At 44.7% G+C, this 17,664-nt stretch overlaps 2 protein-coding genes across 3 annotated transcripts in view; one reads left to right on the top strand and one right to left on the bottom strand.

Moving 5' to 3' along the window:
- Positions 1 to 17,664, top strand: part of LOC119385851 (gelsolin, cytoplasmic) — a 65,120-nt gene that overhangs the window by 27,922 nt on the left and 19,534 nt on the right. The window contains exons 13-19 of the mRNA XM_049414134.1: positions 106 to 185; positions 326 to 387; positions 1,066 to 1,249; positions 2,207 to 2,317; positions 2,911 to 3,036; positions 7,019 to 7,062; positions 15,872 to 15,896. Coding sequence (XP_049270091.1) covers positions 106 to 185; positions 326 to 387; positions 1,066 to 1,249; positions 2,207 to 2,317; positions 2,911 to 3,036; positions 7,019 to 7,062; positions 15,872 to 15,896 — 632 coding nt within the window. The remainder of the gene's footprint in view (positions 1 to 105; positions 186 to 325; positions 388 to 1,065; positions 1,250 to 2,206; positions 2,318 to 2,910; positions 3,037 to 7,018; positions 7,063 to 15,871; positions 15,897 to 17,664) is intronic.
- LOC119387147 (arrestin domain-containing protein 4) overlaps positions 15,209 to 17,664 on the bottom strand; it is a 69,763-nt gene continuing 67,307 nt past the window's right edge. Inside the window, exon 7 of one of the 2 annotated variants that reach the window (XR_007415392.1) lies at positions 15,209 to 15,475. The gene's annotated coding sequence lies outside the window, so the exon portion shown is untranslated. Of the gene's footprint in view, positions 15,476 to 15,717; positions 15,767 to 17,664 lie in introns of those variants that run through there. The other variant, XM_049413386.1, reaches the window with a different exon arrangement.

The following is a 17,664-nucleotide window of genomic DNA, read 5'->3' as shown; positions in this document are numbered from 1 at the left end:
TAGTTTGTATACACGCGGTTATGCATTATGTCTTATGTCATGATTTGAATGGTACGCCAGTATAATGTCAAACTGTATCACCTGCTGTAACGTACTCGCAGGTAGATGAAGTGGCGGCTTCATTGAATTCCGAGGACGTCTTTGTGCTAGAGACACCAAAGACTACCTTCCTATGGCTGGGAGAGGTAAGTTGTGCTGCATGTCGCTTGCAGCTTTGGTACTAAGTGAGTTGAAGTACTCTGTTTGTCGCATATATTCGTCCGAAAATATTCGAAGATGTGCGCGTTGGTTGGCTCTTGACTCCGTCTCTGTTGCATAATCGCAGTTCGCCGACCCGTCGGAGATTACCATGGGCCACAATGTGGCGAAGCTTGTGTCGCCAGACCGGTAAGCTATGAAAACATGGGCTCATATATTGATAGAAAAGTTCATATTCAGTCCAACAGTTCGGTATTCAGACACCACTTTGTCTTGAATTCATATCTAAAACATTTTCTTGCTTTTACATTTTAACTGCATTCGAACGTGAGAATAGCACACCGAAATGTTGCGTTTGGGTTCATCACTGAGTAAATATTGTTGCTAATATTTAGTTCTTTGTTACGTGCATGTTAGAAATTGAAGAAAAACATTAAGCTGTTGAAGGTTGACTTATCTACTCAATAGTATGCCAGACGCCGACGCCATCCCATCAAATCAGCTCTGAACAGATATCAGTGGAGCATCGTCGATTTGAAGAGATAAAAAAAAAACGACGAGTTGCAGCAGTTGTACAGAACATACATTTCGTTTTTGGTATTGAATGTTTTAAAAAGATAGTGAAACTTGGCGAATAAAGCATCAGAATAAGGTTTGCAATTACGCGCTCTTGCGTAAAAAAAAAAAAAAGATTTGACGACTTGTTAAACTGTTTGAGTGCACACCTCACAGCGGCCGAACACCTCTAAGTTTCCTTCTGTACGGAAACTCTGCATCAGTATAACAGAAATAGCACTGTGTGTGGAGTCTCAGCTATAGAGTTCGAATCTCCGAGCACAGATGTCGTACGCGCGTTTCGGTGTGCAGGCAGGCGGTGGAAGTGAAAGAAGGATCGGAGCCGGACGAGTTCTGGAAGTCGATCGGCGGCAAGGGCGACTACAAAAAGGGCCACCAGGAGGTGCACAACCCGCTGCTCGAACCCCGCCTCTTCAAGTGCTCCACGGCCACCGGAAGGCTGCGCGTCATCGAGATCTGCAACTTCACCCAGGAGGTACGCACCTAACTTTCATTCGATCATCGCGAACTCTACTGTATTCACTTTCGTTATGTTAAAGTGGTACGCACGGTCTCCATCTTGGAAAAGAATCTCTACGTGTTTTACAGCCAAGCTTTATATGACTGGGGCATTTCGTTTGTTAGTGATCAAAGACGTATGTGCTACATAAATTGGGCAAACCCCACTACTCACCACTGGTCCATCAGGTCAATATTCCCTCTTTTCATGGAGAAAAAGTGAAAAAAAAAATAGAAGCGTGCGAAACTTCAAGATTTCGAAGACATTTTGAGTAGTCTTTTCTCTCTTAATGGTTTTCAATATCTAAACATAATAGATATTCGTTTCGGTTTGGACACGACACCAAATACGCTACTTCATGAACGCAGTGCCCTGCAATTCTATACAACTTTAAATGCGTTTGATGACGGGCTGTTTTCGTGCTACATTACCGCCAAATTGTCGTGTTGTTCCAGAAAACTTAAACGACATTTAGGTTCTCGCAATATAATATAGTCATGCATTAAATATATTAAAAAAACTTTATATGATTATATATTTTCTGTGAAGTATAGTTGGCGTTCGTTATTAGTATCTAGCTTTCGTTATATGTTCTCATGCGATTCGATTAGGAAATATTCATATTTGAACACTGCTATAAAGAGAAGGAAAGCGTGCCTTTGCGCCTTAGCGCGTTATGCCTCGAACTTATGTGACCAATTACAGCGTCGACTATGCGGTAGGGGCGTCAGCACGCTTTCTTATCCGCTTTGCTGTTTAGTTCGCAGTGAGTTCCGAGCAAACGGTGTACGGGGGCTTCACCGACACGTAGCTGTAGAATGGCGAGCTAATCGAAGAGATAAATATATTGCACTGAAGTCGGGAGACTTCATTCAAAAACGCAGCGCGGGCTAGAGCTCACTTCGCGAACTCACTTGCTGCGGTACTACGCAGGATCTGGACGTGAATGACGTCATGATGCTGGACAGCGGAGACGAGATCTACGTCTGGATCGGCAAGGGCTCCACCGAGGAGGAGAGGACCAAGTCGCTCGAGGTGGCCATGGTATGGCGCTAGTTTTCTTTTTTCATTTTTTGCTCATTTCCAATGGAAACTCTTGGTGCCGTGCTGGTTTCAGTTGGACATTTTCTTAATGGGTCATAGTAGATCAGTATGTGTACTTTATATCTCTCCTTCCTCCCTCCCCTCCCCCCCCAACCCGCCTCCTTTCAGTGTAGCAAAGATAGTTCACCTACGCTTAGTTTTAAGGAGCTGAGTGGTGTTTTTACACCACTTAGCAGCTGCTTAGTTTAAGCCAGTTGCTAAGGCAGCTGCTAAGTGGTGTGCATTTTTATTATACACGCAGCGACAAAAAGATAAACGAAAAACTAAATACATCGAGGGTTAATTAACCTAAGGAGTAAATGTCAGGTGTGCTGCCTATTGCGTGCCTGTGAATCTCAGAGCTGCCAGTGACCTGAATAAATTTAAATGTGATGCTAATCCCGAATAAATGGGATATCAATGTGTTCATTCCTCACACCTCAAGCTGGACGCATTCCGTAGGCGATCCAACGGCCGAAGGCAGAAATAGCCCCATGCGCCAATTTCGTAATTTCCAAGCAGTGTCCTGACGTAAGTTGTGAATCGATTCGCAGGAGTACGTGAAGACAGACCCAACAGAGCGGGATCTGAACAGCACTGCCATCATCACTGTGAACCAGGCTCAGGAGCCGGATGCATTTACGGCACTCTTCGATCACTGGGACCCCAACCTTTGGGAGGTACGCACGCTGCTATTCTGCATACTTCGCTCGACGATATCTATACTCTCTCATTGTTATTTTATTTAGTTTACGGGTGCATGAACGTAAAACCAGACAGAATTGTTCTCTACGAGAATTACATAATGCATTCGGTAATTCGTTACTGGGACGATAAAGTGTCCCTTTCGTTTTGCAAGTTTAACGTGGCAAATGACGTTGTACGCGTTATTTTGCGACTGTTCGAGAAATTTTGAAGTCAGCTCTTGCTTTAGCCTTGCTAATCTCTACTATAAAATATGGTTGTTTAGCATGTAGATGTTCGCACAGAAGAAAACAAATAGAGGATTCTTTAATATTGTAAATCTGGTTTTTTGAAAGTGCTAGTCGTGACGCGTTTAACACGCAGGACGTTCAGTCGGCCTATGATGAAAGTAGTGAAATAGATATATAAACGACCAGCCTCGTTATATGTGGGACTTCTTTTTAATGACGTAGACAAATCCGTCTTATTTGTACGTTGAAGTATATTATTTGGTGCACTCGGCTTATCAGAAGGCTAGCTGCGTGTTGTTTTATTCAATTATAGTTGGACGACTATTTGGTGGGCATTACCCATTTGCATCTTGTAGCATGTCATAACTATAGCTGTATGAATATGCATGAGATAACGTCTAACACGACTGGAATGATGTAGGCTCTAACACGTAGTCCTTATGGCATTTTCACTCATCGCTGAGAGAATCGTTGAAATATTGTCGCGAATGTGCGGTAGTAGCTGTCAGTAGTAAGAGAGCAGTAGTAATGTTCAGCGCATTAGTAGAAACAAAGTACGATTTTCTTAACTGTTAATTAGCGTCTACGTCGAGTTACGATCAATGTCGAGCCACAAACTACGCGTTACAAATGCATATGTATTGTCCGTGTATACGTGAATGCGACAGAAGCGCGATCGTCTCGACTGACGGCAGCGGTGCTTAGCGTCGCATCAGTGAAACACGAAGTATAGCATTGCGTGTTTCCGCCGAACCCATGCATGGGCTTCGGCTGTACGCCTTATGTGAGCTCAGATAAACCGTCTCGCATTTCACATCGTAAATATAAACCGATGTTGAGCAAGCTATAAAAGTCCTTTCTTAATGTCGAGTTATCATTCACCTGTACTTACTGACCGTATTAGCCACTTTTGCGTCGAACACGATGCGCTAAACGGAAACGATGCGATGCGCAGATGTCGCATTCACGTAAACATCTCTTGCGAATCTTCCTCGGTGTTGACAGAATTTTTGATGCGTTTCTCTTCTTGCTCACTCGTCCTGTCCCCGCTGGCGGCCGTGCAGAAGAGCCGATAAACACGGCCGCTGGTCGCTGCGCCAATCCCAAATATCGTTGTTGGCATGGCCCGTACGTACGTTGGGTTCTAACCACGCCGGCACTGTCCGGTTCGCCCTGGCTTCGCTACTAACTCTCCACGCTGCTTACGCAGAGAAAATGAGTGCTGAAAACCACTTCTGAACGTAGTGTGGTAAACATTGTATGAGGTTGCAACAGTTGATCTGTTTTTTTTTTTCGTCTTTCGCATGAACCGGCATGTGGTATCCTCATTTGGAATCTTTGATCGCCTCTATTAAAATGGGTGCATCTAGGTAATTGTGTCTTAGAGCTCAGCACCTGTAGGATACCATACAAGCCAACACCATAAAAAGTAATATCAGAGTTGTTATTTGAGCGCTCATTTTCTCACGCGCACGCATACTGATGATAAGTACAATTTGGCTTGCAATTTCGCGAACTGCGTAATCTTTTGCCTCGCATTTTTCGATCTTCGCGTGTGGTTGGAAGCCGTTGTGGAGGTGTGGCTGCCTGACTTTAGATATTACTTTCGTGTTATGACAGACATGATGTGATTAGTAGTATTCCGCGGCGCTTCTATATATACGTTGATGTCTCGGCGTAGGTGAAGACACAAAAATTAGTATCCTGACGTTGTTATAGGCGACCCATTACTTACATTGACGCAGTGGCGCCGAACAATAGCTGTTAGTTTAATTTTAAAAAAGAACATTTCGCTACATCAGCTCAATCTTGCGGTTTCTCCTCAGGAGCAGCACGCCGGACGCGTGGAGGTGAAAACGGAAGAAGTATATGGCGATTTAAATCTAGGGTTCACGCACGTGGGGTCATTTCGCATCGCTGCAGTTGGACATACGGCATGTGCATGAAGCAAAGCTCTCGTATGGGGCGATCACGTGACTCGTTTTGATGGGACAGTGTAGTATAGTTCAAGCCACCTATTTAGAAATGCATGAACATTAACCTAACGTGGAACCAACCCCCGAGTTTCCCAGCACATGCATCCTTATCCCATTTCAATTGCAGTTGCTTACACTGAATGCCACAGCATGGTCTTGATGTTTTGTGAATGCCTTTATTAAACGCCCTCCCCACCCCCATTTCTCTTTAAACTTCTGAAGTATCCCGTAGTAGCGCTGGTAAAACTTAATAAAATAGTCCTGCCTTGGTGGTTCTTATATTGTGATCCTAATCTGCGTTGACACAATGGGGGCACTGCATGTTTATTGACTTGCAATTCATCAAGACTACTATGACCTAAGCCTAAACCTAAAGTAGGTTTAAATCATAGATTGATGTTGTAGACGCCATTAGAGTAGTGTTATTGTAACGAATGCCGGCAGAACATCTCTCTCATTCAGTTTTTAGGTGTATGCGTTGTCGACAACGTCTTAATGCACTACATAACTTTAACCAGCCCACGTCTATCGAGAAACCCGCATTGATTAGCGTGAAGCACGTTTACTGGACAAGACAAAGGGACATTCAAGAACGTCTTATCCTTGGTTCCTTCGCTTCTTAGAGCTCAACTTTGACCATACGAATTTGAGGTTTCAGAGGTGAAGAAACGAAATATAAAATCATCTTTTAGTGTGTTTCTCTCTTGTCCGTTGTATTGTGCAGCCACCGCGAATTTTCGTAGACTAGAAATCTTTTAGAAATAGAACACCTTGCGGAACACGTTCGCTTGGAAAACTGCACAAGCTTAGTACGCTTGCTGTATGCACGTATTGTTATTTTCACCTCGCACAATGAAACAACATAGCTGGCCGTTCACTAGGAATTATAGCGAGTGAGTCATGTCTAAATGCTACGATAATGCAATTGCGTTCTCGTTAACCTATTAACTGAAAAGTTCTTACAATGATAAATGAGTTCCAAAGTCTATTGCTGGCGTCACGACTTGAACATTATGACTACATCTATGTCACTGTGGAGAGTTATATTGTCGCCTCTAAACGAAAACAATGATAGAATTTTTTTTATTTTAACTTTAAATAGCTGCTAAAGTTGAGACGCGAACATAGAACTACGCATGCTGTAAAATTAAACATAAATGCTAGCTTTTCCCACAATTCTACGAAACAAAAACAAGGGAGGAAGCGGACACATTTTGTAGCTTTGTACGTCTAAGAAGTTGAACAAATATTTATTATTGAAACAATTGAAATTGTTGATTAATAGGACGATACTCCTCATGAATAGCTGTATCAAAAACGGATGCGTTCGCGATCTTATAAATTAAATTAGGTCTTGTTGTCCGAGCATACAGCTCGTCGTAATGTATAAAGCATTACACAGAAATGTTACAACTGTCTATCACCATAGCTCTTGTAACTTCTAATCCTTGAACCGAGGCGGAACAGTGAAAATTCACTTTATTGAAAACAGGGCGAGCTGAAGTTTTGTTACTTACTTGAAATAACGACAGAAGGGAATTGTTGGAGGGGCTCGTTGCTTTGTTTGACACAGTCAAATGAATGAGACACAACGAAATTCATTTGGCTGCGTATTGGACGCGCAAAGAGATGACTCACTTGCTCAGCACTGCATGTCGAAAGGTTCATTTGCACACGACGATTTCTCTCTCGATTTCTGTTCGGATTTATAACTCTTTCGTCTGGGCGACGTCGTCGTGTTCTTTTTCCAGAACATTCCCACGTACGAGGAGCTTAAGCGTCAAGTTACCAGACTGTGAGTTTCGGGGTGCCGAAGAAAGCCTGCACCCACAGCTTCGCCCAAGCGACGCCTTTCTGTACCGTGCTCTGGTGGACAGCGAGACGGGAGCTGGCTGCGTGTGCCTTCTCGGTGCCGAAAGGCTTGCAACGCTCACTCCCTGCACTCCGCACATTTCTTTTATCTTTTATTTTGTTTTCTCTTAAAGTCACTTCCGAATGGCGACTTTTGCCTTCGAAAGTGGCCATTGCTTTTCGCACCGAGTCAGTGTGGTTGAAAATGAGAAACGTCCGCAAACGCCACTACCTCGTCAAAGGCCGGCCCGTCCGCTAGGCCCTTGAGGTTCTTGAAACGTGAGCACTTGTTAGAAGTAGCCCAATATTTTAAAGTGAACATTACTACTGGCTGGGCCAGCTTGTGTTACTTGAGCAATCAACACACCAACAGAAAACAGCAAAGCAAGGATTGAGGGCAGACAAAACTAAACAGAGTCGCGGATTTCTTGCGTTTGAGTCTGTGCGGTGGGGACCATACCAGTTGCTTTCGAGATATCAAGCGCGGTGTCTGATTGAAGCAGCCCGATCTTGGGGACCAAGCTTCAATGAGTTGCCGCGCTTGATAACCCGAAAGCAACTGGTAGTGCACGTGTGATCTGATCTTTGAGGTCACGACCCGAAGCGAGTAGTTAGGCACACTTCCAGGTGCAGCACTGAGATCGACGCTTCTTGTTACCGGCATCATGAAACAATGTTTCTTGGCAGACGTGACTGAAGCATTGCAAGCTTGGCGTCGTTTAGCAAACTTGCGACTTTGATTTATAATTACATTGGGTATACCACAAAAGCCTTTCACGCTCAACTCTTTTGCGCAGTGTATCTTGATGTGCTTAATACATTCTGCTCGAATGATTTGCGTGTGCCTTTCGGTACGTGCCTTTTACATCAAGCTCTTACAATCGAGGTGATGTTGCGGACGTGTAACGTACTTACGTAACCATTTCGCGCCTTGTCCAATGTGAATGCCAGCCGAATGGAACAGCGTTTAACCTATTTCCGAACAAACAAATCGCACCGCCTTTAAGCAAATTCTGCCACCGTCTTTCGCGTGCGTTAAGTATTTTTTCGCCTCTACGCTGTGTGCAAGAAGAGCACTTTGAATGAGTCGCAGCGTTCTGTGTGGTATTTTGCGAGATGCATATTCTCTCTCGATGCACTTGTCTATTATCCAGAGTGCTGACGTAAATTATGTGACCCAGCGCAAATGTGTTTTAGTATGCTTTGTACTTTTTTCAATTTTTATTATGAAATAAAGCATTGAATGTTGTTAGTCTGCTAGCAGTTTCTTTTATTGCATATATGTTAATATAGCACTCGCCTTGAGGAGCCATTGGAAATCAGATTAATTTTGTACCTGTTAACTACCGTCCAAAAGTACAGAATACACGCTGCAGAATATCTGCACGCTACATACATACATGCATACATACATACATACATACATACATACATAATACATACATACATACATACATACATACATACATACATACATACATACATACATACATACATACATACATACATACATACATACATACATACATACATACAGCAGATGATGACGATTATGCTGGCAACATGAATGAATGCAAGTGCTGAGTCCATAGCCTGGGTGTTCCGCTCAAAGAAGTTCAACTACTACATGGTCGCCCACTGGCCTTGAAGCTGGTAACATTAGTTGTATTTAAAACGTGACATCGAAGAACTTCCCTATGTTGGAAGGCGTAACCGCAAGATGTTAGCTGACGCAATAACATATTTTGACATGCATGTGTGACTTGCACGTAGTGTGTTACTTTTGGTTTTGGGACGTTAAACCCCAGATATTATTATTGTGTTACTTTTCTGCATGAACGTAGCTGAATGTCAACCTCTGTGTCATAGTTTGTTTCTCACGATGCGGTTGCCTTCTTGTCGGAACTGCTGCCGCTACAGAAGCAAGACTTTTCGTAAAACGATTGTTCATTGCCCTATTCGGCAGTAAAAATTTTGACGAGAAAATGATTTTTTTTGTTGTGTGCGTTTACGTTCATGTAGTAAAGTTTTCATTTATGCGATGATGAATATAGGCAAAGGCAGTGGGTACTGAAGAGCCAAGTACGTCAGACAGTGTTACTTTTCTGAATTAGACGACTTTTATATCGAAGTTGTATATGCGGTTTCTGTGCCGTCGGCACCGTTGGCATGGTCACGCCAAAAAAAGGTCACGTGACCAGGGTGGAGAGGAAGGGGGGTCTGTTGAAAGAGGAGAGGGAAAGGGGTCACGTGATGAAGCTTAATTAAAGTAAGGTGGGCGATCATTCCCAGGATTTGCGGACATCTGTGCGTGGCGCCATCTCTCGGCGTTAACGACGGCCTCCTGCCGTAACGAATGGGAGATGTGCGAAAAAAATCATATCTCTTGAAAAAGCAAGCTATCAAAAACGACTCGGGGTTCTATATAGTAGAGACCTTACTGGAACTTTTGGTAAAATTGCAGTATCGCACTACAAAGCCTGTGGCTTCCCAGGGCAATTGAACACCGCCCATTAGAAATACATGGGGCCCCATTGTAAATTTTAAACACTCTGGGAAGCCACGCGGTTTTGTAGCGCCACACTGTAATTTTAACAGAATAGTTCAAATAAGTCTCTGCTGTATAGACCGGGAGTCGTTCTTGATTTCTGTATTTTTTCGTCAGATATGATTTTTTTTCGCCTATTTCCCATTCAGTTACGGCAGGCCACCGCAGTCCCCGACGACAGATGGGCTACGTGCATATGTCCCCAAATCCTGGTCATGTCAAAAGGGGGATTGAAAGCGGGTACCGTGATAAAACTTAAAGGGGGCCATGACACGGTCACCCAACAATTTGCGGTTTTCAGCGAAAAATATAAGTAGAGGGTCTATTATACCTATACATATTTAAAAATTGGCCTGTAAAAGAATGTTTCGGTGCAAAATGAGTCCTAGAAGTCGCCGGCTATAAACTCCGCCCACCATGCCGCCCACAGCCGGCGACCGCCATTTCGCCATGGCGTGTGTGACGTCATCTGCTACACGGAGCGGCGTCGTCGTTTTCTGCCCCCAAAAGTTTCAACAGCTGAAATCGTTGAATTTCAATGCCAAGCTAAAGAAAGATGAAATAGCTTGATTGAACGCGCAGATGACCACGGAACAAATCGTTTGCCAGAATGCAGACGCTCGCAAAGCAAGCAGCTCGTCACGGCTCGCGAGTGCGTCAGTGTTGCCCGACTGTCAGGCTGCTCGTGTGTTTAAAAATATTATATTATAAATTAAGTGCGCGACAAAATGCGCTAAAATTTTGCCAGCTTGTTTGTGAATGACCAAGGATTAACCGACAGAACACAGATTATGATCGAAAATTGGGTGTCATGGCCCCTTAAAAGTTCAACACTTTTGAGCATGAACTTTAAAGGGGCCAGGAAACCCAATTTCAGAGTTCAACACTTTTTAAGCATGATCGAATCCCGGCTGCGGCGGCTGCATTTTCGATGGAGGCAAAAATGTTTGAGGCCGGTGTGCTTAGATTTAGGTGCACGTTAAAGAACCCCAAGTGGTCGAAATTTCCGGAGCCCTCCACTACGGCGTCTCTCATAATCATATCGTGGTTTTGGGACGTTAAACTCCAGATATTATTTTTTAGCATGGTCAGAAAACGCTGCCGATTAGTAGTCGAGGCTCCTTAGAACATTATAGCGCAGCACGAGGCCTGGAATTTACAGTTAATTCTCAAAGTCAGCTAAAAATCGCTCCCTCTTCTCACTACAAATGATACGATATACCCACATTACTGCGCCATATACCGAAGTCACCGCCGTTGGGGCTGATTTGAGCATCGTAAGCTGCTTAGTTGGCATGGCCGCCGCGGGATGGCGCCACGTGCCCGCTCGCGCACTCGCACTGACAAAGCCGCGTGTTCGAAAAAAAAGGAAAAAGATGGTTGGTTGATCCCTCCGTCATAGGAATCGGTATAACACGAAAGTGCAACGTATCGTCACAGAACTAGTTTATTATTTATGGTGCATGGGTATATGAGAGCTTGTACAATGTCTAATGCTGTTTGGCAGATATAGCACCGCTTGATGTGAACGTATCGCACTCACGTTGACGCTAGTGGCACAACTCCGTAACGACGACTAACGCCCATGATCATGATTTAACCCTTGCGGTAGCTGAAGTTCTCAACATATACGTAAACACCGCATATGGGGAATCCCGCGCAAAGATGGCATCAACAAGCACATAATAAACACTGATACTCGATATGCACTCCTTCAAAGCGTCGTGAAATGCGAAGAGAAACGCTACGCGCGTCGTGTGTTCCCTCTAGCCTGGCCATTACTTCTCACAGGGCGAAGTGGGGAACGCGTTGCGGCAGCCAGGCGAGTGTCGGAGAGCTATCTTTCGATATAGATGGATGCTATGAGTACTATGAGCGAGGCTTTGGTCAAAGCTGCCACCTCACAATGTGTTAAAGCGTTGACGAAATTAAACTTGCATTGGAAACGCGCCGAATGGGACGGTCGTAGCGACGGCGCGCTTTTTTTTTTTTTTTCGAGCCTGGTGACACAGATGTCACCGCCCCATTATAAAGGGGACACTCACAGCATCCATCCATCCATCGAAGAGCACTGTGAGAGGAAAGTGTGAAAGATAAAAGGCGCGTTCATGTAGCCCCCGTTATGTGTGTTTGGCGGTAGCTCAGTTCAAGAAAGAAATAAAAAATTCGGCGGTAGCTCAGTGGGCTAAACGCCCTCCAGCCATCGTCGCGGACCGAGAGGTCATGGGTTCGACTCCCGTCATCAGAACTTTTTCTTATGTTTTTTTTTTCTTTGCCATCTGATGGCATTCATTTCGCTGACGTACGTCCCGTGACAGAAATACGTCATGAAAGTCTTGGTGGATCCCGGCTTAAAACACCTTTCGTGTTAAAAAAAATTCCTAGAGTCACAACGCGCGCTTACGAAGGACTGCATCTTCTGGCCCTCATTGTCATCCTCCTCCCTGTGTAGCTTTCAGGGCGCTCGCTGTACGAGAGGAGAGAGGAGAAGCGCTCCGCTCGTACTTGACTGATTCTAAACATTTCTGTGGTATGCGATTCGTGAAGCGTCATGCGCTAACAGTGAGTCTGTTCCATTATAACTGAGAAAAGTGTTGCCGCGCCCCTTTCTGTAAGGCGGGTGATTCAAAGAGGGGATTGAAAGCGGGTCACCTGATGAATATTAAGTAAGGCGGGTAATTCAAAGAGTGGTCTGAAAGGGTTGTCACGTGATGAAACTTACGTAAGGCGGGCGATTCAAACAGTAGATTGAGAGGGGAGCTGTTGCCTCTGAAATGGAAGAAGGTAGACTGGGGGGTCATAGAAAAAACTTAGAAGAAAGACAGAGTCCACCGGTAAACCACGCCAACCAGAGCGGTCGACTGGAACTAAAGGCCTGACTTACATTTAATGAAGAAACAACAAAGAAATGAATTAGAAGTAACTGGGCAAAACGAAAGGAGAGACTTCGAGGGACCGAATGAAAGGGGCACCAGCTTCGCTGCCCGACGGCTTTCCCGGCGGTGAAAGTGGCTTGATTTTTTGTACCTGGTTTATCATTTCAAGAAAGACATTTTGATACCAGAACAATGCACATGTACGTCTTTATTTTGCACAAATAGAAACAACATAACACAAACGTCATGTAGCATCATTCGCGTCACACAAATGTCACCTGCATTGAACAAAACCCACGCTATGCCATGGAGCCTTCCGCCCTCTGCGAACTCGACCAACGTGGGAGTTCCCGAACCAACCACAAGACTTTGTCCTAAATGCCCAACTTCATTCGCGCCGTGTGCGCTTAGGTTCCCGCAAAATTGTTACTCGAATCAATGTCGAGGATTCTCTTTTTTAAAAAAGAAATTTTATTAATCGTACAAAGCAAGCTTCGAGGGGGTTTGCAACGGTTAGTTTCCTACCTAATTTCACTCTCGAGTTTCCGAACCTAGGGCCTTATTCTAGGTCCTCAGTACACATCATGACTAAGTCTATTGCGTTTGCTCATAATTTAAAAAATAAATAACCAAAAGAGACAACTTTCTTACAACGTTGCTCTTACCTGTAAACGCCGGCACTTACCTAGCTTTCATAAGCGTTAAAACGTCCTATATCATCTCTAAACTTGTAACCCGCTAACCTGCTTCTACCGTCAAGGGTGCGGAACTACGGGGCAACCTTAGCGAGCCTCACAAAATCGCTTCAATCACTATGTGTGTAAAAAAAGCACGCAGAACTCGCATTCGTTTGAGGTGACGTTTAGCAGACAATTTGCTGCTTCATAAAATGGCAGTCCTATAGCTTTGTGAAGAACACTTATGTGGACCAGAGCGAGAGACCCTATTTTTGTTACTCTTACGCGAGCGCGCAGCACTTTCTTAACTCGTACAAACCAACTACATTTCGCATACATTTGTATATAGGCTGGCAGCTCGACTTTTATGCTTGCTTACAAGCGGGCAGTGGCCCCTACACGTTGTGTAACAGGAACACAAAAGCGCACTCTCAAGCAATGCGTACTTCTAGGTCTGCAAAACGAGAAACAGGCAAGTTTTACCGCTCTCCGAGCACGGCACGGTAAGCCACGAAACGACGCACAAATAGAACACGGGTTGTTGCGACGACGCTTCGGTATGTGCGCAACAAATTCACTCGACGCCACATACTCTGAAAGCGCCTGCATGTTTCTAGATGAGAGCTAAGCGATGAAGCGAGTTTACGCAACAATAGAATATTCTCGAAATTCAACTTTTGGCTTGTTTCTTGCCCGAGGAATGCTGAAATGCATGAACAAAAAAAAAAAAGAATCTGACGCAAGCTGACGTCATGGACTCATATGCTCTAGCAATTAAATTCGAGAAGTAGGCAGTCTGGTTTTTATTTTGGAACTGTAATATGTGACGGTTTTTTTTGTTTTTTTTTCTTCCCGTCTCTGTAATGCAGTTAAAGTTTTGAAAAGAAAATTATGCTACAGGAATAAATTGGTTCGGTGATTCTCTTTAGCTTCCACGATAAAATTATGCCCCTTCGGAACAAAACCAAGAATTGCGTGAACTTGTAATTTCCCTTCGCATTTGAATTGATGCGCTGCAGAAGCATATACTAGCGAGGAAAACAACTTTCTGTGGCGATTCATTGTGTGGTGAGCGTAAAGAAACAAGGCAAAGATTGCACAAACAACGAATGAGAGAAGCTATAAGTCCGTCAGCTTAGCTATGATCCTCAAACAATTATTGTGTTAGGTACCGCCTCATGTCAGCGCCAGCATATATTTCAAAACGTAACATAAACGTCACTGGATGCCGGACTGTGGGATATCGTAATTACAAGCCGACTCACGCGCCGTGGTACAATCTTGTTGTTGAAACAAGTTTGCCCGGAGAAACATGTTTTACTACTTCCCATGAGCCGAAGTATTTAGTTAGTAATGACAAAGCAAATTCACTGTAAAAGTAAATGTTCGAAATGCGCTTTACAAAATATGAACAACAACAGTTTAGGAATTCGCCCGCTGTACAGAAAAGAAGAAATTGACATACAACTATTCGTTACTGCCACAGAGGCTTGATGATCGCTTTGGCAACATATAGCCGGAAACTTTAGTGTCACATAATATACTTTATATAATCTATTGCTGCTTCTTGTCGCGATTATTTAAGGTTTATATACCTAGGCACGCACGCTTGAGAAATTGGAGCGATATTCAGTTCATGCTTTTGTTAATTAAATTACTCTTATTCGTAACGAACACACGCACACATTAACAAGAATATATAGTCCTACATGCTCGCAAAGGTCTAGAATCGATGGATAAAAGCCTTCTTTTCAAACGCCTAAACATGTTAATCCGCCCGTTAAATTCCTACACTTGGGAATTCAAAGTTGATATGTGTGAGGTTTCACGAAATGGTCATGTTTCTTTGAAGTGCAAGGCGCTGTCGGGTTGGCGCTCTCTGAGAAGCCGGAAAACAGAGATTCCTTATCAGTTTTTCGGCAGCGCGCACGACAACCCCGTCTCAAATTGATCTGATTGCAAAGCGTTGCAAAGCGTAGTAAGCCAGCGATACGTGGGAACAGCAGTATCGCAAGCTGGGCACTGTAGGTAACATTACAGCTAACTCCACTTGGAGAAAAAACTCATTTTTTTATAATGTCATCAGGCTGGCAACAACAAGGATTAACCTAAAATATTCGCTTCCCTGTATTCCTCCTTCTCTCTCTCTCTCTCTCTCTCTCTCAATTGCGGAGGTGAGGAGTACAGAGAATTGACTCCGACTTCTCTTTGCCGGACGCTGCGTCGCGCTCCCTCGTGTGTTGCAGAAATGAGCGCCTTTCAAATCCCAAATCACATCTCTTATGTCAGCACCTGTGTTTGTTAGCCGAAAGCTATAGAGACACAGCGCACATGAAAGGCCTGCGCAGATAAGAACGACAATGGGCATCGCGAGCAAATGTCATGGAGCTGAAAACAGTTGCCAACGTTGTCTTATCGAGGGACTAAACGATGCTCACACAATTCACATCTGCCGCGGTGGACCTTACAGTCCTCCCATGGTAACACCAGGAGAAGGCGCTGGAGAGAAAGCTATCCAGGGATTCTAAGGAAGCGTATAGACGACCACTCGAGTTGGGAAGCTGCGGCTACGTCTTTGAACTTGTCGGTGTTCAGCCAGGGCCTGAAGACGGGCAGCACAGTGGGGTAGTGGGTGCCCTTCTTGCGTTGCAGCGTGCCGTCGCTGTTGCGTTATCGGGTAGGTCGCCATCATGATTGGCAACTGCAGGCGGATCTCCTTGCCCGGTCCCTGGGCGAGATGATGAACTGCGTCCACAAAGCGTCAGAGAGAATGCTAAGTCGACGAAAGGGCGTTGCCTAAAACAACGTATCGCGACAGTACCGTTCATAATACGAATTTTGTAGGCCCCGAAACGACACCGCTGTAGGTACAGTTTCGTTGGCCGAGTTGTGCTTTAGCAAAACAGCAAATGATGAGGATAAACTGCGTTAGGCTGACAACTCACAAGAAAGCTGGCACTCTTGAAGTGCGAAAATCACGTGACTAAGGCAGTGGTGCAAATATGTATCGTTTGCACTGGCCTGAGAAAAAGTGACTGAAGTTTGAACCACCACTCAAAAGCGTAAAAATCACGAGTCAAGCTTCGAGATATCAAGCTGATTTGGGCTTCATGACAAAACTTTTCCGAACATTAAAAAAACGCATTATGTAGCGCGACCTCATATATAGTACTTAAATCTGCGAACTATATATAAGTTGTAAAAAGTGACATCTTAAAAAAGTGAAATTTAAAAAATATATTTGTCACATTAGCTCAGTAGCTATGTCGTTGTACTGCTGAACTCGTGGTTACGGGTTCAATAGCCGGCTGCAGAAGCCGCGTTCCGATGTGGGCTGTATGCAAATACACTCGTGCCTTGCCTACAGGTTTCAGGAATACCACGTAGTAAACATTAGTCTGCCGTTTCCAAGTTTGTAATGCTTCAGAATTAGATCGTAGTTCCCGCAAAGTAAGACCACAGAACGTAGTCCACGTTGATCGCCGTGTGTGGTGAATTCGCAGTGTCATTTACTCACATCATTCTTTCATTCTCGACAGACGGTCGCAACATAGTTACCACGCTGCCCGACGCTAAATGGCCCTTATATATACATTACGCATGGCATAGCACATCACAGTCGACTATGGTTTCAGCGAACAACGGAACACGTAATATATCACTCCGTATACGTCGTACTGTATCCGTATGAGGTGGCAGCCGCGCAGGTTCGTGGCGGTATGGGGGATGTAGAGCATCCTCGTTCCGCCACTGGTCCGTGGTGCCGGCCTCGATGCGTCCTTTCTCCAGGAAGCCAGCTCGCCGTCTCAGCCTGCACGACCTTGTTCTTGGCCGTGTACTGGATCGTCTGCGAACACAATGGCGTACGTGACAGCCGCTGTCTCCCTCCATCCCCTGCACGCCTAGACGTCCACACGGACAAACGGTACAAGTCATTCGAGCGAGAATAACAGGCCGCCTTCGGACCATGATCGAAATGGGTCTCCGAGCATGTGGGGCTGGGCATAATAAGCTTTCGCGTAACGGCGTATCGCTTCACTGCTTCCGTCACTTTGATATTAGTCGTACCGCGAGCGCCAGCTATAGCTACAAGGCTTTCATCTTCCGAAAAGAACTTTCAGTGTAGTTAGCGGTGGCAGAGCTTTCGTACCCGGAAGAAGTTTCCGCGAGGTTTTGGGACAGTTAACCGTGACAGGATTGGTGAGTGGGTGTTTACGCCGGGAGTATAGAAGAGCTTTATCGTAAAAAAAGAGCTTCGGATGTTTCGGTCTTTGGCCGTGTTGAAGGTGGTAACAACTGCATGTGCATGATCTAACGACATTGGCGTAGCCAGTGGGGTTGGAGGTTCAAGCGCTCAAAACTGATTGAACGCAGCAAGCACGTGCCGCCGAAGAGCTGAAGAGTTTGCGACAAGGCTGGCGTAGATATTGGCATGCGCACACATC

Source organism: Rhipicephalus sanguineus, chromosome 3 (genome assembly GCF_013339695.2).
Source record: "Rhipicephalus sanguineus isolate Rsan-2018 chromosome 3, BIME_Rsan_1.4, whole genome shotgun sequence".
Classification (NCBI taxonomy): Eukaryota; Metazoa; Arthropoda; class Arachnida; order Ixodida; family Ixodidae; genus Rhipicephalus; species Rhipicephalus sanguineus.
Note: the sequence above shows the minus strand (reverse complement) of the source record. Positions and strands in the feature narration are given on the sequence as shown.